Source organism: Dipodomys spectabilis, unplaced genomic scaffold, assembly GCF_019054845.1.
Source record: "Dipodomys spectabilis isolate Male_0828 unplaced genomic scaffold, ASM1905484v1 ptg000066l, whole genome shotgun sequence".
NCBI lineage: Eukaryota > Metazoa > Chordata > Mammalia > Rodentia > Heteromyidae > Dipodomys > Dipodomys spectabilis.
Window position 1 is genome coordinate 4,635,214 of NW_024870743.1, and position 23,547 is coordinate 4,658,760.

Below are 23,547 nucleotides of genomic sequence, written 5' to 3' on the forward strand. Positions count from 1 at the left end.
CCTGTGTTCAAAGCCAGTCTGAGTTACATAGGGAGACTTTCTCAAAAGACAACAACAACAAAAAACCAGGTGTGATGGCACACACCTATAATTCTATCAGTGCTGGGGCAGAAGAGTTGTGAGTTCTACACATAACTGAGCCCATGTCTTTAAAAATGAAAAAAAAAAAAACAAAGACAAAAAAAAAAAAAAAAATGAAAGCTCCTAGAGAAGTCATTTAAGCAGCATCTTCTCAGACCAGTGTTCTAATATAGGACCTAAGAAGACCCTTCACTCAAAATAAGCATCTTGCATGTGATTCCCATAGAGATTTGTTCTATGCAGTGCACATAATTCTTATCATTCTTCCTGTCTTGTCTTTGTTCTACTTCGTTCCACAAAAATTGAGATAGTATTTGATGAACTAGCAAATAACCCAAGGGTCAGTATAAACAACAAGCCTTAACTAGTCAGGCTAGGGTGTTGGTATTGGTTGGTTTCTTTCTATGGTGCTGAGGTTGAACACTTGAGCTCTGCCCTCAGTCTTTTGGGGATATTTTGTTTGCTTGTTTTTGAGATAGTATCTTGCTGATTTTTCCTGGTCTAGCCTCAAATTCATGATCCTCCTGCTTCTACCTCCTGAGTAGCTAGGTTTAGGAGCATGCGTCACCACACTCAGCTTAAAACTTGCAGTTTTAAACAGAATTCTGTTTATTCTATTTGATACATCAGAAATTCTAAATACCTAGTGAAAATATGTACAAATGCCTACAGTTTCTAAGAGGTCCTTCCCTTAGGTGTGTCCTAGAGGTGAGTGTATCTTCTGCAGATCAGTCTAACGAGTCACTGACTGTGTACCATGGCTGTTATGTGGTAGTTGCTCCTGTTTTATAATCTTATCCTCTTTGGCTAAGGACAGTGGGACAGAGACAGAAATGTTGCACGGTCCTGTTACTCTCTAAAAACACACTAAGTAGCAACGCTCAAAGCCACTGCCAAAGGTTAGATATATTGCTGCGCTAGACTGGCCTGGCTCATTTATACTAGGAGCAAATGTGAGGAGAGACCAAGGGCCCCTGCCAAGCTCTATTGGCATAACTGACTGGCATTCTGGTGCGTGTGTGTGCGTGTGTGTGTGTGTGTGTGTGTGTGTGTGTGTGTGTGAGTGACAAGGTCTTGCTGTGCAGTTCAGGCTGTCCTTGAATGCACAGTCCTCCTGGCTCAGCCTCCAAAGTGAGGGGATTACAGGTGAGCACCACCACTTCCTGCACATTTGGATGCTTTCAGTGAGGTCCCCTGGGACAGAAATGGTGTGAAAACTAAGGTAGAGTTTAACAAAATGAATACCAAGAAGCTGGAGCTTGTGGTATCGAGGAAGGAATCAAGGAAGGGGTTTAGACCAATGACAGAGGAAGGGTGGGAGGAGCGTGCAACGTGGAGTTATAGATTTTACCTGCTTAGAACCTAATAACCTAATGTCATCTCCCACATGAGCCATGTGACGCTGTGCTGGGGGGAGGGGACTATGCGCTTATGGTGAAGTTAATGGGCATGGGGGGGGGCCCCCCGCGGGGGATTGTACATTGTTGTAGTTACGGCAGCAGTGACTGTAGTTGAGCGTCATCTCAGCCTTATCTCTTCTCCAGATGCTCCTATGGCAAGAAGTGTGGCCTTCATGAGGCCAGGAAGAGTTTCATGAGCCAAATAGAATTTTAGCGGCTTTTCAATTTAGTACTATTACTGCTTAGAATTACTGGTAGGATAGTAAGAATCTGTGGGTATTTTCTCCTTCCTATTTTTCTCTGCATTCCAAATATGTATTCAATAGATACATGTTATTTTTAATCAGAAAATATTCTTTAAATAACTTACGTTATAGGCATTGCTCTCATTGTTTTTTATAGTATTAGAGTTAGAACTTGAGGCTCGTGCTTGCTAGGCAGGTGCTCAACCATTCAAGCTATACTTTCAGCTCTTTAAGAATTAGGGGCTGATAGCCGGAAGTGGCGCTGTGGCTCAAGTGGTAGAGCGCTAGCCTTGAGCTGAAGAGCTGAGGGACAGCGCCCAGGCCCAGAGTTCAGGCCCCACGACCGGACCCAAAAAAACAAAAACAAGAATTAGGGGCTGGGAAGGTGGCTCAGTGGTAGAGCACTTGCCTTGCATGCCTGAGGCCCTGGGTTCGATTCCTCAGCACCACATAAGCAAAAAGAAAAAAGCCGGAAGTGGCGCTGTGGCTCAAGTGGTAGAGTGCTAGCCTTGAGCTCAAGAGCTGAGGGAAAGTGCCCAGGCCCAGAGTTCAGGCCCCACAACCAGACACATACAAAAAAGAATTATTACCTTGGCAGGTACTGGTGGCTCACACCTGTAATCCTGTCTTTTCGGAAGGCCGAGATCTGAGGACTGTGGTTGGTTCCAAGCCAGCCCTAGAAGACAAATCTGAGACTCCATTTAACCAGCAAAAAGGGAAATGATAGAGCCAGGGAGATCAGGGAGCCTCGTAAGAGCTTAAGGCCCTGAGTTCATGCTCTGAGACCAACACACACACACACACACACACACACACACACACACACACACTCACTCTTGATTACCTATTTTTCATTTCAGTCTTGGCCTGACTATGAGGAGATCTATAAAAACATGATTGAAATTGCCATATTTTTAGACTTGCCACGTTTTCCAGACATAACTGAAGACTGCTACCTCCATCCCAACGTCTTGTGTATGAAATACTTAATGGAAGTCAATCTCCCTGGTAAGGAGTGGTGGACCTTGGGGTAGGGGGTGGCAGTGGGGGATTCCTTACCTTTGGGATTATGGTAAGCAGATAAGAAACCTTCCTTTCCAGTCACAATCTACCATGGCCTGAAAGGGTCTAGAAGTAACCAGCTTCAATTCATAATACTGTCTGAAAATTAATTCAAATTACTTAAAATACATAAAGGGGCAGTGTTCCGAAATACAGTTCTATTTTGGTGTAGAGAATATATGTAGCCTTTAAAGCAACTCTGAGCCAGGTGCCTGGGGCTCACTCCTGGAATCTTAGCTCCTCAGGAGGCTGAGATACAAGGGTCATGGTTCCAAGCCAGTCCAAGAAAGTTCTGAGACTCTTTTCTCCAGTTAACCACCATTTTACAAAAAGCCAGAAGTAAAGCTGTGGCTCTAGTAGTAGAGCACCAGCTTTGATTGGAAAAAGCTAAGGGACAGTGCCCAGGCCTTGAATTCAAGCCTCAGTACTAGCACAAAAAATAGATATAAAAAGTCTGCTGAGTGCAAGCAAAGTCACAAATATTTCAATATGAGTTATTCTCTTTTTCAATAAAACACTTTATTTGCGTGAAATATTATTACTATATAATGAAGGTTAAAAAAAAAAAAAAGAAAAACCCCAGTCAAGCATGGTGGCCCATGTTTGTAATCCCAGCAGGTTAAGAGACTGAGACCAGAAGATGGGCAGTTCAGGGCCAGCTTGGGCTACAGAGTGAGACCCTGTCTCAAAAGCAACAGCAACACCAGGCGACAGTGGCCCACGCCTGTAATCCTATCTATTCAGGAGGCTGAGATCTGAGCATCACAGTTCAAAACCAGCCCAGGCAGGAATGTCTGTGAGTTGCTTTCTCCAGTTCCAGTTTATCACAGAAAAAACCAGAAGTGGCTCAGTGGCTCAAGTGGTAGAGAGCTCACCTCAAGCAAAAAGCTCAAGAACAGTGCCCAGGCCCAGAGTTTAGGTCTTAGTAAGGCTGGCAAAAAAAAACAAAAAAAAAAAAAACCCCACAGCAACAACAAAATTCCAGAAGGTGATGTATGGTAGTTTTGTTGTTTAGTAACATTTACTGTTTCCAACTCTTTTTTTTTTGGGTGGGGGGAGTCCGGTCCTGGGGCCTGAACTCTGGGCCTGGGCGCTGTCCCTCAGCTCTTCAGCTCAAGGCTAGCGCTCTACCACTTGAGCCACAGCACCACTTCCAGCTTTTTTCTTTTTGCTTATGTGGTTCTGAGGAATCGAACCCAGGGCCTCAGGCATGCAAGGCAAGCGCTCTACCACTGAGCCACCTTCCCAGCCCTGTTTCCAACTCTTAAAAGAAACAGAGGGCAAAGTCTGGTCAGATCCTACGTACCACGGGAAAGCAGCAAGGACAGCCTTACCTGCCTCCTTCCAGAGCAACAAGACGAGGGCTGCAGGCAGGGCCCACTGCGGGAAGCCCCCCTGAACCCCAGCCCTGCTAGACCAGAAATGGGAGGAGCTTTGTGTGTTTGTTTCTGTTTTGAGACAGAGCCCCTCACTGTGTGGTCCAGGCTGCTGGAACTAGGATCTGATCCAGCCTTAGTTTGAGAACTAAGATCACAGTTGTGCACCACCACACCCAACCTAGGACTTTCATTCCTAAAATGTAAACATGCTATGACTGCATCGTTGCCTAAGCAATACCAAAAATATGCTTGAGTGTATTTTTATTATGTATGGGTGTGCACACACATGTGCACATGTATTTGTTTTTGAGACGAGAGTCTCTGTTGCCCAGATTGGTCTTGAACTTGTGGGCTCATGTGAGCCTCCTGCCTCTATCTCCAAAGTAGCTTTGTACCTCGTGTGTGCTTCCGCCTATCTAAAATGCATGAAGTCAGGTGCTGTCCAGCAGCAGACAGATGAATTTTTAAAAGGGGAAGAGTCGTCTGCCTGTGTCTCACACTTGTAATCCTAGCTGCTCAGAAGGCTGAGATCTGAGACTCTTACCTCCAATTAACCACCAAAAAGCTATCACTAGAGCCATAGATGGCTCTAGTGATAGAGTGCCAACCTTGAGCAAAAAGCTCAATAACAGTGCCTATGACTGACACAAAGAAAATGAGGGAGAGTTGTGTATTTGGAATTTTTTCAAGAGAGCTAAAAGTGGTTTTAAGCATGTGAGAGCAGCAGATACCCTTCCTTAGTGCCTTTCATTGTTTTGATTTTTTTATTTGCGACAGGCTCTCACTAAGTAGCCCAGACCATGAACTCATCATCTTCCTGTCTACCAAGCACTGGAATTTTGGACATTTGCCACCATACCTGGCTCCTCAGTGCTTTTTTTGTTTGCTTTTTGTTTGGTTGCTCTTGGGGCTTGAACTCAGGACCTGGGCCCTGTCTCTGAGCTTTTTCATGGAAGGCTAGTGCTCAGTCACAGTGACCCACCAGGCCACTTCCAGTTTTCTGGAGGAAAGAGTCCAATGGACTTTCCTGCCTGGGCTAGTTTTAAACTGCGATCCTCAGATCTCCACCTTCTGAGTAGCTAAGATTACAGGTGTGAGCCACCAGCACCCAGCTTCTTCAGTGATTTTTAAATGTGACCAGAAAGCCTCAGCAAGCCTGCCACACACATTTTGCAGGCCCTTTGACAACTGGGAACGAGCCGGTGTGGTGCTTCATGTGGACGCTAGCAGGTCTGCACAGTAGAGTTTCTGGGCACTTTCACAAATATATGTCATTTCTAGAGGCCTTTGGGATTTCCAGAGTGCCCCCAACATCTCTCCTCTGCAAAGGGAGGGAGGGAAGGCAGGTAGGGGCCTTCATTAATACTTGAGAACTTGAGAGACTCAGAAACTCAGGTGGTCAGAAGCAGAGAAGGTTCTGACACCACATCTTCTGCCCCACACTGGGCTCTCCCCACACCCAGCTCTGTTCCTCCTGCTTCTGCCGCTTCTGCTTTATTCTACTTGTGCTTTTGGTACAAGAGGAGCAGTATAAAATATAAGATCTAGAAGAAACTAGAAACTTACGTGTAACTAAACCCTGAGCTCCCGAGGAAAAGTGCTGTCTCTAGGTCGAGTACCCAGAGCATAGTAGTTGTTGAAGAATGAAGAACTCTTAGGTAAGAACTATTTAGCTAAGTTATTAGACTGTAGTAGACATATAAGATAATTTGATGCCATGTTTTCAAATGTACTATTATATGTGTTTCATTTCTGTGTGAGCAAAGCACATTTTAATTATTAGTGAATGCTTTGGAGATTTTAATTTTTTATTTATTCATTTTTATTTATTTTTGTCGGTCATGGGGCTTGAACTCTGGGCCTGGGTGCTGTCCCTCAGCTCTTCAGCTCAAGGCTAGCGCTCTACCACTTGAGCCACAGCACTACTTCTGGTTTTTTGGTGGTTTATTGGAGATAGTATCTCACAGAGTTTCCTGCCCAGGCTGGCTTTGAACCATGATCCTCAGATCTCAGTCTCCTGAGTAGCTAGGATTACAGTCATAAGCCCCTGGTACCCGGCTAGATTTTTATTTTTATTTACTTGTTTTTGCATTCCTGGGAATTAAACCAAGGTCTCAGCATGCTAGGTCAGTGCTTTTGTCACTGAGCTCCATTCCCAGATCTGATCAGTGAAGTTTTACTCAAATATGTTAAGGAGGAAACTTGCTTCGTAGTTGACTCATCCTTTACCATAAATGTGCAGTGAACACCAGTTTTGTGTATGTTGATGCATTTGGGAAGACACAGCAAGACTGGCTCATTCTCAGGTTTAAGACAGAGACAAGTAATATGCTCTTGAAGTGCTGAGAGCCTGGGAGAGTGTGTTCACGCTCAGAAGTGGCTCATCCAAGGAGCCTGCTGCTGTCACACTGATGTGCTTAGAAGAAGGAATTGGTATAGCCAAGATCTGTGCTGTACGTAACAATCAGACCAGCAGAGCTTGACATGAGGAATGGGGAAAAGAAACTTTCTAGACAAAGAGGCAAAAGTGACTGTGCAGAACAGAAAGTGTGTGAGTGGCTTTGGTGTAACGGGGCTGGAGCTACAAGTTTTTGTGGGTTGATGAGAAAAGGAGAATGAGATGATTGGACCACAGCAGAGTCAGACCTGAAAAGAGGAGGCCAGTTATAGGGTGAGCTGAGGAGCAGCAGTAGAGGAGAAAAGGAGATAGGGTTGGCAGAACTTGGACTACCTTAGGGGCGTTAACTCATGTAGTCTTCCTAATAGATATCATCCATACTGTTGTCATTCTTGCTTTATGCCAGTGGAGGGGGAAGATGATGTATCATGCCCAAGACCACAGAGCTAGTAAAGGATGAGCAGGCCTCCAGACCACACAGCATGGTTCTGCTGGCGTGGCATACTCCAGTCCATGGAGGCAATAGTAGCCAGTAGCACTGCTGACTGAATGCACCCGCAGGCCTGGGTCAGTTCCATGCAGTGCCTTAGGTTTTTTGTAAGCTTTTGTTATACTTCAATTTGAGTGGGATGCAGTGTGTCTCGCATACTTAGGTTAGTTAAAAAGTTGTTGTGTTGGGGCTGGGAAGGTGGCTCAGTGGTAGAGCGCTTGCCTTGCATGCATGAGGCCCTGGGTTCGATTCCTCTGCACCACATAAGCAAAAAGAAAAAAAAGAAGTGGCGCTGTGGCTCAAGTGGTAGAGCGCTAGCCTTGAGCTGAAGAGCTGAGGGACAGCGCCCAGGCCCAGAGTTCAGGCCCCATGACTGGACCCAAAAAAAAAGTTGTTGTGTTACAGAATTTTCAAAGTGCATTTACCTGTCCTATTTAATCTTTTTAATTCTTGGTAACCCATTTAACAAGTAAGGAAATTGAGGTTGAATGACTAATCCAAAGTCCCATGGATGCTGGTTGAGAAGCATAAATATAGGCCCTAGGTTTTCTGGTCCCAATTCCTACATTATTCAGCCTTGACTCATACAGTCTATATGAAGCATACGGTGTATTTGAAAACAGAGCATCTACTTAAATGCATATTGGAGCCTCTGGGGCTTACCATGGTCCCGGACAGCCACGAAGCTTTTGGTCTAATGTGTGTTTCGGGTAAGTGTGCCTTTCTGTGGAGGTGCAGATGAGAATCAGGAGACACACATGGAACAGCATAGCGCAGATGTGTGGCTGTCTGCAGAATGCCAAAATGGGGCCCACACATTGAGGAACTAAAAATAGGTAAGACGACCTGCCAAGAATCTTCCATTACTTTTTCTGTACATTTTTGGTGTATTTTATTTACAAAACATACGTAAAGGTTATTGAGCATGCCTGTAATCCTAGCACTCCAGTCATAGGCAGAAAAATCATGAGTTCAAAGCCAGCTTGGGCTACCTAGTGAGACCCTGTCTCAAAAAGTGTGTGTGTGTGTGTGTGTGTGTGTGTGTGTGTGTGTGTGTGTGTGTGTGTGTGTGTGTGTGTGTTGCCTTACAGATCTAGTTTGCCAAAAAGTTTAATTACATTTAGCTGTTTTTTTTCTTCAACAGATGAAATGCATGGTTTAACCTGCCAAGTTGTAAAAATGACTGGAATAGGAGAAGTGGATTTTCTGACATTTGATCCAATAGCTAAAATGAAAAGGGCTGTTAAATATGATGTGCAAGCTGTAGCTGTCATTGTTGTAGTATTAAAGCTACTCTTTCTATTGGATGACAATTTAGAGTGGTAAGTATAACTGACACAAAACTTTGTGGCAAATAATACTGCATTGCACTGATAGTTTTTTTTAAGACAATAGGGAAAATATAGTGCTTTTGCATGGTGGTTCAGAGTAAAGGAATGCATGTGTTAGTTCAGTAGAAAATGGAACATGGACAGCACTGAGTGGAACAGTGATTCTCACTTAACACTGACTCAGCTTGTGTAGGTGGTCTGCTCATGTTTCATTACTAGTGCTCTTTAGATAGCTCTGTTTCTCCTTATTCCACGTTTCTCATTTAAAATACAATTATTTACGACTTTGTGTGCCTTAGACTCCTAGCACTGTCCTTCAATTTATTTTAGATTTTTTTTTTTGCTTATGTGGTGCTGAGGAATCGAACCCAGGGCCTCAGGAATGCAAGGCAAGCGCTCTACCACTGAGCCACCTTCTCAGCCCCCCTTCAATTTATTTTAGAGTCCAGTGGAGTCTTACAGTGTTGCCCCTCCCAAATTCAGCAAGGAATGACTGAATTCATAGTCTCCCAGCTTTCAGGAATTGCTTCCCCATTAAGACTTTGTATTAGTTTCAAGCACTGTTCTATACTTTCTCTCAGAAGAATTCAAAACTTAACTCTCCAAATATATGATTTTTAAATAAATTGATTTATTTATTGTTATCTCCAGGTCTTTGTCTGATCATGCTGAAGAGTATAATGGAATGAATGATGAAGGTACTTAATTTTTATTAGCCAAGTTCAAAGTGGCTATAAATAATGAATCAAAAGATACACTAAGTCAGCCTGGCGCCAGTAGTTCACACCTGTAATCAATCCTAGGACACTGAGATCTGAGATCTAAGAATGGCGGTTTAGAGCCAGCCCAGTACAGGAAAATCCATGAGATTCTTTTTTTTTTTTTTTTTTTGGGGGGGGGGGGGTCAGTCATGGGGCTTGAACTCTGGGCCTGGGCGCTGTCCCTCAGCTCTTCAGCTCAGGGTGAGTGCTCTACCACTTGAGCCACAGCACCACTCTGATTTCCTGGTGGTTTATCGGAGATAAGAGTTTCACAGCCATTTCTGCCTGGGCTGGCTTTGAACTGCAATCCTCAGATCTCAGCCTCCTGAGTAGCTAGGATTACAAGTGTGAGCCACTGGTGCCCGGCTCCATGAGATTCTTATTGCCAGCTATGCACCAAAAAAGCTGAAAGTAGCGCTGCGGCTCAGGCGGTAGAGCGCTAGCCTTGAGATAAAGAGCTGAGGAACAGCGCCCAGGCAGAGTTCAAGCCCCATGACCAACCAAAAAAAAAAATTCAGGGACAGCACTTAGTCAGGCCCCAGGACTGGCAAAAAAGAAAGGTGGGGGGAGAGAGGGAGGAAGAGAGATAGAGGGAAAGAACGAAAGAGAGAGAGGAAGGAAGGAAGGAGGGAAGGAAGGTAGGTCGGTCGGTCGTGGAAAAACTTAAATAGTATGTGTTTGGCAGCCGTGGGGTGGGGGTGGGGGTAATATCTTGTACCAGGGCTGGTTTTGCATAGACTTCTTATATCCTTGGGCCATTAAGCAACTTCAGTGACTGCTGGCCTACTGTATTTAAAGACAAACTTGCTGTTTTCCCAGCAACCACTCACTGACCAGACTATGCCATAAACGTAGTGGGTGACGAAACTACACTTTGAACTTAGTGACAGCTCTGTGACCACCCTATCCTAATCCCTCTAGCCTGAGCTCATGCAGAATGGCGCATTATAAGCTGCTGGAGGGGCAGCCCTGTCTCACCTTTTATTAATTTTCTTTAATCTTTGGTGTCTAATAGAGTAATTAGCCTAAGAGCAACTTAGTGAAATTGGTAAATGTTTGAATTCTGTTCCAGCATTGTTACATTCACTGGTCATAGAGTGAAAGGTTGTCCAACGTCCCTAAGGGAAAGTGGCTTAGACTTTGTGAATGTGTGCCCCCACTCCCGTAGAGACCTGAAGGTAGATGTGCTCTCACAGGGCGAGCACTGTTGCTCTGTGCTCTGCCATCCTGCTCATCTCCATCTGCTTCCTTCCCTCAAGCTGCACCTCACTCATCACACTAATTGTCAACACAAAGTTCTGTTCTTTGGGTGACTTCCTGTCTTCTGGCTGTGCACCCCACAACACTATGTTGTAGGTGATGATTGGCATAGCCAGTTGAAAGGAATTTTAGTTAAACACCCAGAAGACTGACTTTTTTTAGAGAATAGTGGAGAACAGTCCCTTTTATGCTGGCGCATTCGATGCCATTGTGCCTCTAACCCCTGTCAGTGTTTTGTTGTGAGACAGTCTCACTACATAGGTGAGGCTGACCCCACACTAGAGAGCTTCTCCTCCACCTCCAGAGAGCGAGGGTATCGGCCTGTGCCGCTGCGCCTGTCTAGCCTCCCATCCTGACCCAGCACAGTGCCTCCTTCCTTGTCTGTATAATATCTGCACTAGCTCTAGGAAGAGTGGGAGCTGCTACACATTTACCAGTCATTTGGTTCTCAATTCATGTATTTTCCAGCACTACTGGCTGCCAGGCTGAGTGTGAGATTTGGGGGAGGGGAGGTCTGATTGTATAATGACTGATGAAGTCTAGAAGTGAGTGTAGAGATGAGTTTCAGGAGAAGCTGGGCAGGGCCACAGTACAGGTTAGGAACTTAGAAGGAAGAGCAACAAATTGTTCAGATTAGAATGTGGGGACACTGACACATCTGCAATTTCCGAGAGCTGTTACATATGTCAATGAATGAAGACCCACATGAACAAAATTGTTATAATATGTATGGATTTCAAATGAAATAGAACAATGAAACCTGCTGAAATTGTTTGAAGAAGGGATGAGGGAGAGAGATGGAATGAGTTTGATCATGAATAGTATGCATGGGTGGCAATAACTTCAGAGTAACTTCCCCTCTTGTACACTTAATACATACTAACAAAAATCTTTTTAAAAGTTAAGTACAGGGCTAGGAAAGTGGCTTAGTGGTAGAGTGTTTGCCTAGCATGTATGGAGCCCTGGATTTGATACCTCAATACCACATAAACAGAAAAAGCCAAAGTGGTATGGTGGCTCAAGTGGTAGAGTGCTAGCTTTGAGCAAAAATAAGCTCAGGGACATTGCTTAATCCCTGCATTCAAGCCTCAGGACTGGTGAAAAAAATAATAAGTACAACCAAGTACCAGTGGCTCATACATATAGTCCTAGATACTTAGGAGGCTGAGATCTGAGGATCACAGTTTGAAGCCAGCCCAGGCAGGAAAGTCTGTGAAACATTTCCCTCCATTTAACCACCAACATGCTGGAAGTGTAGTAGCCTCAAGTGGTAGAGCACTAGCCTTGAGCACAAAATCTCAGGGACAGTTCAAGCCCCAGGACCTGCATGCACAGACATATGCACAAATTATGTACAGATTGTGTATTTTTCAGATAAGCCATGGTTTAACTTCAGAAAGTGGTACCAAGTTATGAAGAAAAGTTTTGACAAGAAGAAACAAGACTGGGAAGAAGCAAGGGCCAAGTATGTATCCTCTGCTCAGGTCCACCTGCACTGTTTCTCTGTCAGCCACTTCACGCTTGAAACTGAAGCTTCATCCGTATGCATTTAGCAACACAGGGGCTTTCTATAATTCTAGCACTATACATTCAGGCGCACTTCTATAATTCTAGCACAGTACATTCAGGCACACTTCTTTTCTTGCATCTTTTTTTTTTTTTTAAGGTGCTGGGGATCAGCCCCAGGAGCTTGCACATGGTAGAGTACACATGCTCCTCTTTTTTTCTTCTTTCTTTACATTGCTGTTAACTCCACATAATACCCTTTTTATTCTAGGATCCAACCCAGGGTACCACATTGCACTTAGCTTTTTACAGTTTGTATGAGTCTGGCTTGCATTTCTAGTATTCTAACCTCTCCCATCTATGCTGCCCAGCATTACCAAGATATCAACTATTACCCGCTGCCATGTATAGATGGAATGCTCACCTAGAATACTAATCTCCGTGAAAACCAAGACCAGACTAAGCAGACAGCAAGTGTGTTTAATTCAGTCAGTCCCACTGTTTGACCTTCTTTGAACCATCGTCCTGAGATAGCTCCATTGCTGGGGTTCATTAAGGATAGCTGTGTGACTCCACCCTGTTTTGACACAAATAAGTATTCAACCTAGGGTTCCATGCATGCTAAGCACTTGCTCTACAGTTGAGCTACATCATCCCCAGCTTCCCATTTTCTCCCTGTTCTTGTAAACATCATTTTCCATGTTGTCAGGTAAAATTTATTAAGACATTTTCTATAGCTAAGCATGATGATCAACATTAGTAAACAGAATGCCTGACAGTTAATTAAAGATCTGGAGAAGAACTTGAAGAAAACTGTAACACATGGAGAAAATTTCTGTTTGGATGAGGCAAAATTTTTTGAGGTCTCAGGGCTGGGAAGGTGGCTCAGTGGTAGAGCGTTTGCCTTGCATGCAAGGCCCTGGGTTCAATTCCTCAGCACCACATAAGCAAAAAGAAAAAAGCCGGAAGTGGCGCTGTGGCTCAAGTGGTAGAGTGCTAGCCTTGAGCTGAAGAGCTGAGGGACAGCGCCCAGGCCCAGAGTTCAGGCCCCACAACCGGACCCCCCCCCCCCCCCAAAAAAAAGTATTACTGGGCTGGGAAGGTGGCTCAGTGGTAGAGCGCTTGCCTTGCATGCATGAGGCCCTGGGTTAGATTCCTCAGCACCACATAAGCAAAAAGAAAAAGCCGGAAATGGCGCTGTGGCTCAAGTGGTAGAGCACTGGCCTTGAGCTGAAGAGCTGAGGGACAGCGGCCAGGCCCAGAGTTCAGGCCCCACGACCGGACCCAAAATAAAAGAAAAAAGAAAAAGAGCCAGGCACAAGTGGCTCATGCCTGTAATCCTAGCTACTTGGGATGCTGAGATCTGAGGATTGAAGTTCAAAGCCAGCAAGGGCAGGAAAGTTTCCTGTAAACTACAAAAAATGTGGAGCTGTGGCTCAAATTGTAGAGAACTAGCGTTGAGCATAAAAGCCCAGGGACAGCACTCAGGCCTAGAGTTCAAACCCCAGGACCAGCAAAAACAAAAAACAAAAGAGTCAGAAATTTTATGCAAATTGCATTTCTTTTTTTTTTTTTTTTTTTGGTCCGGTCGTGGGGCCTGAACTCTGGGCCTAGGCACTGTCCCTCAGCTCTTCAGCTCAAGGCTAGCGCTCTACCACTTGAGCCACAACGCCACTTCCGGCTTTTTTCTTTTTGTTTATGTGGTGCTGAGGAATCGAACCCAGGGCCTCATGCATGCAAGGCAAGTGCTGTACCACTGAGCCACCTTCCCAGCACCGTAAATTGCATTTCTGGTTAAAGATGTTTATCTGTGATATGTAAAATATTTTCAAATGTAAGAATACGACTCAGTTTCTCAAATGAACAAATAAGATAAATGGCACATAAAAAGATATTTAACCTCTTTAGTAGAAAAATGCAAATTAAAAATACAGTTAAATATTATCAGATACCAATCAGAATGGCTCATAACAAAACAATGTACCAGATAATGGGAATAGAAAATGGTATAACCATCTTGGGAAGTTTGACAGTTCTCATTCTCTAAACATAACCTAGAAAAATACCTAGTACTTCTACTTCTAGATATTAACCCGAGTAAAATTAAACTTGGGTTCACACAAAAATCGTAACCAAAACCTGGCAGCAACCCCATGCTCCTCAGCTGGAGACTTGATGAGCTGTGTTACAGCCAGGCAGTGCAGTTACCTTGAGCAATGCAAGGAACAGGCTCCTAAAGTATGAATGCCACTTACCTTAAATGCATTTTGCTAAGAGAAAGACATTGCATGGTTCCATCTTTTTTGAAATGGCTAAACTTCCCGGGACAGAAAAATAGAGCATAGTTGTCCAAGATGAAGATGAAGAGGGAGGCCAACACTGGGGCTCACGCCTGTAATCCTACCTACTCAGGAGTCTGAGATCTGATGATAGCAGTTGGAAGCCAGCCACAGCAGGAAAGTCTGTGAGACCATTATCTCCACTAAAAACCACCCCAAAAAAGCCAGAAGTAGAGTGCTACCCTTGAGCAAAAGGTCAGGGATAGCAGCCAGGCCCAGTGTTCAAGCCTCAGGAATGTCATCCAAATGAATCAACAAATAAGCAATAGGGAAATAAATGGTAAAGACTAGGGAATCAGTCAGGTATCCCCTACTAGAAAATCTAAGACCTTCGTGACACCTCTGTTTCTTTAGCTTTCTGTAGTGGAAAGAGGTAGGCAAAGTAAAGCGAGGTTCTGAAGCTTTAGTTTCAGAAGAGGTGTGAAATACTTGTGCGTTATCTTAAAGCCCTTCCCATCCTCTCTGCACAGGGCCTGAGGCAGTCCCGAGCCTCCCCTGTTCTGCCGTTGCTGCTGGGTCTGCCCTTATTATCGACGCGCAGGCGTCCGTCTAGGTGAGGCTGTCTTAAGGGATGCCTAACAGCAGCAGGCCTGAGCGCTTGGATGAGCCTGCCCTGGAGTCTTCTTCGTTTGAGAGTTTGTTAAACTCATATTTAAGAAAATAAATAACAAAAAAAGGTATTTAAAAAAACCCACAGATTCATTAAACATAAGGTTAAATGGTAAGCTGTCTTATACATTTTAAATGTGGTATAACTTCCCAAAATCTACACGTATTTTTCAAGAAGACTGAATTCTATATAATACTGATGCTATCTCTACTGCTTCCTGACACCTGGAGAAATCTCATTTCTGGTCTTAACATTTTGTTTTTGTGCCGGTATTGGGGCTTGAACTCAGGGCCTGGGTGCTGTTGCTTAGCTTTTTGCTCAAGGCTAGTGCTCTACCACTTGAACCACAGCTCCACTTTCAAGTTTTTGGTAGTTTATTGGAGATAAGAGTCTCATGGGCTGGCAGCCTCCTGAATAGCTAGAGTTACGGTGTGAGCTGCCAGCACCTGGCTTTAACATTTTAAACCAATTCCAAGTAAAATGTCAGCATCTCCCTTTTATGTATGACCCTGATTACACTGATTGGATTTTGTATTTTTTTAAGTCTTTGAAAAAAATTTCAAGTGTGTGTTTGGTTTTTGTCAGTGGTGGTGGTGGTTCCAAGATTTGAACTCTGGGCCTCAAACTTGAGGCGCTAGTACTCCACCACTTGAGCTAGTCCTTTAGCCCAGCCTTTTCTAGTTATTTTGGAGATGGAGTCCTGGAGTCTTTTTCTGCTTGGCTGGATTTGAACCTCAGTCCTCCAGTTCTCCACCTCCTGGGTAGCTTGGATTACAAGCAAGAGCCACTGGCACCCTGCAAATCTCAATTATTAAATCAGTTAAAGTGAAGGTTTACTATCATATGATTACTAACATTTGTATGTGAAAAAAGATATGTGTGTATTTGTGTACACATACGTGTATTTGTGTGTGTGTGTGTGTAGTTTTCTTCTAGCATTAAGAAAGAATAGTGACACTGGGCACCAGTGGCTCACACCTGTCATCCTAGCTACTCAGGAGGCTGAGATCTGAGGATCGCCGTTCAAAGCCAGCACAGGCAGGAAAACCTGTGAGACTGTTATCTCCAATTAACCACCAGAAAACCAGAAGTAGCACTATGGCTCCAGTGGTAGAGCACTTGCTTTCAGCTGAAGAGCTCAGGGACAGCACCCAGGCCCAGAGTTCAAGCCCCATGACTGACAAAAATAATAATAATAATAATAATGAAAAATCAACAATTGTAGCCTTCTACAATAAAATTGAAATACTGTATTTCTGACCTATTCCTTTTTATCTTTTCTAGAAAGCCCTTTTCTAGAGGTATTTCTTAAGTGTCTACTAGCCAAATGCTAAGTCATAATTATTTCTAGTAGTTGAATTAGGTTTAAAGAACATATAGACAGACAGAAATAGATACATTATTTTAATCATTCCTCACAACAGTCCTATGAAAGCAGAAGACAGGTTAGAGATGCCAAATTCATTTTTTCATTTACTCATCTGTTCATTTATCAACAAATATTTAATTGAGCACCCACTCTGTATTATTGCCTGCCAGCGCTGAAAACATAAAAACACTGAGCGCGTCTGTGCCCTTAAGGATTTTTAGAAGTTGTCATCTGAGGTCACTAGAAATGGCAAAGCAGTTCTTCTGATGCCAGTGTTTTCTCTAAACTAAAAAGTAGCCTGGGATCTAACTTATTCTTGACGATAGGTTCTAGAAGACCTCTAACTGGGGACCTGAGAATGGAAACAAGATCAAAAACGATTTTTGGGCTAGGGGTGTGGTTCAGTGGAAGAGCACTGGCCTAGTATGTCCGAGGCCCTGCATTCAGCTCTAAAGAAAGGGCGGAGGGGATGAACAGCAGCATCTGCCTGGTGATGCCCAGTGGTGGCCACTGGCAGCACAAACAATACAGATTGCTTCCTTTAGCCTGATTCTAGGATTGGTCACTGCTAACACTGGGGGATGCCAGATGGAACTTAGTCTTTGCCCTCAAGCAGAGACCCTGAGGGCCATATGCACCCACCAGCCAGTACAAGGAACATCCTGACTGCTCTTTCCCCCTACAAAGGGTTAAGTCTGTGCAGAGATATTGTAAGGTGTGCTCTCTTATTCCCACCGGGATTAAGAGAGTTCCAGTCATTGAGTGCCAAGAAACTGTCAGTCACGATCTGCTTTGTGTGAGGTGTCAGTTAGAAGTGCCTGGCACTTAGTGCCGGGCCAAGTGCATTAAGGCAGAAGCAGGGGGCCAAGTGCATTAAGGCAGAAGCAGGAGTTATGTGTTGAGTGATTTTACCTTTACAGGAGTAAGTAAACAGCAAGGGAAATGAATGGTGAGGGAAACCATTCCTGCTTTGTGTAATTAGTAGCTTCTGCTAGGAGATGTGGGAAGAGCACACCACACCATTGGCCGGCTCTCACCAGAGCCACTTCAGATGGCAGCTCTGTGGACCAGTAGACCATTCCACACCAAGCTACTGAACCAGACGTTAGGAATTTCAGATGTCACTTTGGAGAAATGCCTCCAACCTGTGTTCAGGTGCATTGTGTCCTCCCCCACACCAGCTCTTTTTCTGTCTTGCACAGGTACATGTGGAAAAGCGAAAAGCCGCTGTACTACTCACACATTGACAGATCAGTAGCTTATAAAAGAAGAGGTGAGTTGGATTCTTTTCTTGCCAATACCAGGTAGCAAAACAGTTGCAAATAACTGAGGATCTTGACCTGAAAAGTGGTACATCAGTAAGTTCTTAGCTTTTTTTTTCTCTCATCCTGAGGCTTGAACTTTGGGCCTGGGCACTGTCTCTGCGCTTCTTTTGCTCAAGGTAGCACTCTACCACTTGAGCCATAGCACCACCTCTGGCTTTTTTGAGTCGTTTACTGGAGATAAGAGTCTCATGGACTTTCATGCCCAGGCTGGCTTTGAACTGCAATCCTCAGATCTTAGCCTCCTGAGTAGCTAGGATTAACAGGCATGAACCACTAGTACCCACCTCAGTTTTTAACTTTTTTGAAAAAATTGTTTATTTTTATTACAAAGGTGATGTACGGAGGGGTTACAGTTACATTAAGTCAGGTAAAGAATATGTTTCTTTTTTGGACAGTGTCCCAGTTTTTCCCTCCCATCCTCACCCACAGTTGTATAGAATTTTTAACTTGAAATGTACCAGTATGTATCCAAAGGAACATTATCTTCTGCCAGAAATCTGTGGATTTATTTCAGGAAATTGTCTTTACTTAAAATACAAAATTCCCATCAGAATCTAAAATCCTGTGTGTCTCTTTTAGAACGGGCTGGAGAATTGCCCTTAGATTACCTTCTTCATTTTTTTTTCCTAAAATTGTGATAAGTACATACAAAATTTAGTTTTGTAGTCTTCCCCCCACCTTTGGCATTCGTGGGGTTTTGAACTCTGGGCCTTGTGCTTGCTAGGTATTCTACCACTTCAGCTACAGCCATCCATTGTAGCCATTTTAAGCAGCTTCTGTCTGCCCCTCATCCAGTGACAGTTTTGCCTTAAGTTTCCCTCACACAGTCTTATCAAAACTCAGAAAAACCAACTGAGTGTGGTTGTGCATGCTTATAATCCCAGCACTCAAAAGGCTGAAGTGAGAGCATCTTAAGTTCCAAGCCAGCAAGACCCTATCTCAAGAAACTAAAAAGGGGGCTGAGAAGGTGGCTCAGTGGTAGAGTGCTTGCCTTGCATGCATGAGGCCCTGGGTTCCATTCGTCAGCACCACATAAGCAGAAAAAGCCAGAAGTGGTGCTGTGGTTCAAGTGGTAGAGCGCTAGCCTTGAGCTGAAGAGCTGAGGGACAGTGCACAGGCCCAGAGTTCAGGCACCACAACCAACAACAACCAAAAGGCTAAGAGGCCACTGGGTGCCAGTGGCTCACACCTAAAATCCCAGCTACTCAGGAGGCTGAGATCTGAGGATTGAAGTTCAAAGCCAGCCTGGGCAGGAAAATCCGTGAGACTCTTTATCTCCAGAAAACCAGAAGTGGCACTGTGGTTCAAGTGGTAGAGTGCTTTCATTGAGCTAAAGAGCTGAGGAACAGTGCCCAGGCCCAGAGTTCAAGCCACACAACTGACAAAAAGCCAAGAGGACAACTTGGGTTGGTGCATTCCAATCAAGTAAACCCAAGGTTTTGTTTGTGGTTTAACTTTTTTGTTTTATTTTTTTTTTGGTACGTTTTTTATTGTAAAAATAGTGTACAGAGGGGTTACGATTACATGAGCAAGGTAATGAGTACATTTCCTATCAAGCATTGTTGCCTCCTCCTTTGTTTTTCCCCTACCATCCCTTCCCTCCCATCTCCGCAACTACCCCCCCCCCCTTTTGTTTTATTTCTTTGCCTCTTTTCCTCCATTTCCAGAAATGGTGGAGAATCTACAAAGACAGTTTAGTACACTGGCTGAGTCAACACCAACTACTGAAAAAAAGTCCCCTTCCAGCTTCCAATTCAGCTGGACTGCGGAGGACACCTGTTTCCACGGCCATCGCCTCCAGGGAGTCCTGCTAAAGAAAGGCCAGGCCCTGGTGACCAAGAACTCATTGTATTGGCTCAGTACCCAGAAATTCTGTAAAAGGTACGTGGTTCTTTCAGAACTTGAGGAGAAAAAAAACATGATAAAATCTCTAGTATGGGGGCTGGGAAGGTGGCTCAGTGGTAGAGCGCTTGCCTTGCATGCCTGAGGCCCTGGATTCAATTCCTTAGCGCCACATAAGCAAAAAGAAAAAAGCTGGAAGTGGCACTGTGGCTCAAGTGGTAGAGCGCTAGCCTTGAGCTGAAAGCTGGGGGACAGAACCCAGGCCCAGAGTTTAGGCTCCAGGACCGGACCCCCCCCCCCCTCCCCCCCCAAAAAAAGTCTCTAGTATGGCCTAAAGATGTTTTTTTTTTTTTTTGGTCGGTCGTGGGGCTTGAACTCTGGGCCTGGGCGCTGTCCCTCAGCTCTTCAGCTCAAGGCAAGTACTCTACCACTTGAGCTAAGCACCACTTCCGGTTTTCTGGTGGTTTATTGGAGATAGGAGTCTCACGGTCTCTCCTGCCCGGGCTGGCTTTGAACCGCGATCCTCAGATCTCAGCCTCCTGAGTAGCTAGGATTACAGCCACCAGCGCCTGGCTAAAGATGTATTTTGTAAGTAATGAAAACCCACATATTTAAAAGAGCCAACTCACGTATCAGTTGGAATGAGAAGATGGTGTCTGTTTTGTTTTGGTGCTGGGTATTGAGCAGGGCCACGTGCTAAGTGATCCTCGACTAATGCCTGGAAGATGCGAAGCTCATAGTCAGAGAGTCAGAATTATATACTGAGTCTTGTGTAAGAAAACTCGTGGGGGTGGGGGGCACGGGGAATCAAGGAAGATGACCTCACACAGCACAAACTGCTCCCCTAGCTGCAGCGGTACAGCCAGAGAGCCTGCTGTTACCACAGACGGCTATTCCTTTTCTGAGCGAATTGCAGCTGTCACTCTCATCTGCTCCTAGTTCTTTTTTTTTTTTGCCGGTCCTGGGGCCTGAACTCTGGGCCTGGGCGCTGTCCCTCAGCTTTTCAGCTCAAGGTTAGTGCTCTACTAATTGAGCCGTAGCACCACTTCCAGCTTTTTCTGCTTATGTGGTACTGAGGAATCGAACCCAGGGCCTCATGCATACAAGGCAAGCACTCTACCACTGAGCCACCTTCCCAGCCTTCATCTGCTCCTAGTTCTAATTCAAGTTTTTCCTTACTTGTGAGAACCTAGCACAGAGCTGATACTCACCAAGTGTAAAGAGTTTCTAAATGAAATATAGAAAGTACAGTAGAATATGGTACAATGAGGTTGTTTGCATTAAGATTTACTACTGGCTGCTGGTGGGAATGTACACTTATACAACCACTTTGGAAAGCAGTCTGGAGGGTCCTTAGAAAGCTAAAGATTGACCTCCCTTACGACTCAGTCATACCACTTCTAGGCATCTACCCTGAACAACAGGAACCAATATACAAGGACACGTGCACCTCCATGTTTATTGCACACTGTTCACAATAGTTAGGATATGGAAACAACCCAGATGCCCCACCACAGATGAATGGATCCAAAAATTGTGGTATCTATACACAATGGAATATATGCAGCCATTAGAAATGTCAAAATAATGGCATTTGCAGGGAAATGGATGGAGCTAGAAGGAATCATGTTGAGCGAGGTAAGCCAAGAGCAAAGAGACAAACGGTGCATGGTCTCCCTGATAAGTGGATGCTAAATCCTAATGTTAGGTGATACAACAAAATTAACAGGACTTAAGAAACAAAGAACTTTCACTCATCTGGTCGAACCACTACTAAATATCCCCATGCTGCTGATCACATGTATGGTGTATATCTGTACACCGTTATATGTTATAGACCGTGATAGACAATTTGCTCCAGGAAAGTTAGAATGAGCTTGTGACTTTAAATGGGCATCATTATTCCACAATACTGTGAAATTTGGGAAATTATGTAATCACTTAATCACAGTTAAAAAAAAAAAAAAAAAAGAACCTCGGGGAGGGTAGGGAGGGAAAGGATGGTAGGGGGAAAACAATGGAGGGGCTAACAATGTTCAATAGGAAGTGTACTCATTACCTTGCTCATGTAACTGTAACCCCTCTGTATAGTACCTTTACAATAAAAATTTAAAAAAAAAAGATTTACTACTGGGTGCCAGTGGCTCATGTCTATAATCCTAGCTACCCAGGAGACTGGGATCCCAAGGATCAAGGTTCAAGACCAGCCCAGGCGGGAAATTCTATGAGACTCTTATCTCTAGTTAGCCACTAACAAGCCAGAAGTAGAGCTGTGGTTCATGTGGTAGAGCACCAGCCTCGGGATGGCACCCAGACTCTGAGTTCAAGCCCTAGTACTGGACTGCCATACTTTGGGGTTACCATTGTTAGCTAAGAGAATTAGCAGTTGAGAACTGAGAGAATTGATCAGATTCAGTTTACTGTTTTACAATAAATAAAATTGTTTAGCAAACTCTTATTTCTGCATTGATACAAATGTGTACATGGCATTATAAGTCTAGTGTCTTATTTTGGGTGGAAGGTTGCAGATTATTTGATTTCTTGGTTTATTTTAAAAATAAGTCCAGACTGGCTCCGTGGTATGGTTCTTGCACAGAAACAAGAACCCAGGTTCCATCCCTAGCACCAAAAGAACCAAGGGGAAAAAGTGTAGATTCTCTCCCTGTGCACCCTTATTTGCGTTGGCCCTGGTGAGAAAAAGGGCATTGGCCATGTGGGAGTCCCTCCTCGTGAGGACTGGCAGGACCGGCTGCCCTGCAGCTGTGTCTCCTGCGCGGGTGTGGGCGCCGCGGAGACTTTTCCCTTTGGATAATCAAGGATTTAATTGTTCTAAGTCCCCGCTAACTCACAGTACTATTTAAGACTAGCCCTCTGTACTTGATGTTGCTTGGAGGCTGCTCAAAGGCAAAGATGCATGCATCTCTCTACAGATAACTTGTTCCTTTCTCTTCCTCTTCCAGTTACTGCAAACATGTGACAACCTATGAAGAGTCAAATTTTTCTCTGAGTTACCAGTTTATAATAAGTGCATTCTCCTTCTTGCTGAGAATAAAGACTTCCTTACTCCATGAAGAAGTAAGCTTAGTAGAAAAAAAACTTTTTAAAAAAAAATACAGTGAAGCAAAACAGAGCTCTTCAAGATCCAAAAGAGAGAAAAAATAATGGAAAAAATGAAGTAGAACCTTCTTGGAAAAATAATGGTGATGATGATGACCAGTTGTTACATAACACTCCAGGAAAGTGTGGAAAAATTATTGCACATATATTTATACATATACATGCACACACACATTTATATGAGTGTGTCAGATGTACTTATGAAAATATACGTTGTTAAAAAAAGAAAATATACATTGTAAAACAAGTGATCTTTGAGTTTAAGTGGGTATTTTTTGAAAAAATTAAATTGTACAAATGGTATCTAGAAATTTGTATTCATTCTAAAGTTAAATGTGTTTTGCTTACATGTATATATACGTGTGAATAAAGTATGTCTATAAATAGTTATGCATATCTGTGTGTATACATGTGTGTGTGTGTTTTTTTTAGGCAGGCTCTTTCACTGTAACCCAGGCTGTCCCTGATCTTGAGATCCTCCTGATTCTAGTTCCTGAGTACTGGGATTATAGGTGTGGACCACTATGTGCAGTTTTAAGTTATGTATGTCAGTTGTGGGGCCTGGGCGCTGTCCCTCAGCTCTTCAGCTCAAAGCTGGCACTGTACCACTTGAGCCACAGTACCTCTTCTGCTTTTCTGGTGGTTTATTGGAGGTAAGAGTCTCACACACGTGCCTGCCCAGGCTGGCTTTGAAACGTGATCTTCATATCTCAGCCTCCTGAGTAGCTAGGATTATAGGGGTGAGACACCAGCACCTGGCAATAAAAGAGTTTCTTTAGTCTATCAGTTCTTGCAAAACAAAGAATATGAGAAGTTATTTTCAGGGGGAGAGGCCAGGTTTGAAAAAAAAAAATCTCATCCAAGAAATACAAAGAGATACTATTTTCTACATCTTAGATTGGAAAAGATTTTTGCAGATTTGTGTAATACCTGGTAAGGATATTGGAAAATTAGTCCTTTCTGTTCAGATTTCACTTGTTTATGCAACAAATACTTTTCTGGGTAGCTGCTGTGTTCTGGTCATGCCCTGGG

The 23,547-nt window shown here is 44.0% G+C and overlaps 1 protein-coding gene across 1 annotated transcript in view; it reads left to right on the forward strand.

The window, feature by feature from the left end:
• Taf1b (TATA-box binding protein associated factor, RNA polymerase I subunit B) overlaps positions 1 to 22,903 on the forward strand; it is a 61,934-nt gene extending 39,031 nt beyond the window's left edge. Inside the window, exons 9-15 of the mRNA XM_042680757.1 lie at positions 2,587 to 2,734; positions 8,200 to 8,377; positions 9,038 to 9,084; positions 11,782 to 11,872; positions 17,434 to 17,504; positions 19,224 to 19,437; positions 22,359 to 22,903. Coding sequence (XP_042536691.1) covers positions 2,587 to 2,734; positions 8,200 to 8,377; positions 9,038 to 9,084; positions 11,782 to 11,872; positions 17,434 to 17,504; positions 19,224 to 19,437; positions 22,359 to 22,560 — 951 coding nt within the window. The 3' untranslated portion in view covers positions 22,561 to 22,903. The remainder of the gene's footprint in view (positions 1 to 2,586; positions 2,735 to 8,199; positions 8,378 to 9,037; positions 9,085 to 11,781; positions 11,873 to 17,433; positions 17,505 to 19,223; positions 19,438 to 22,358) is intronic.
• The last annotated feature ends 644 nt before the right edge of the window (positions 22,904 to 23,547 follow it).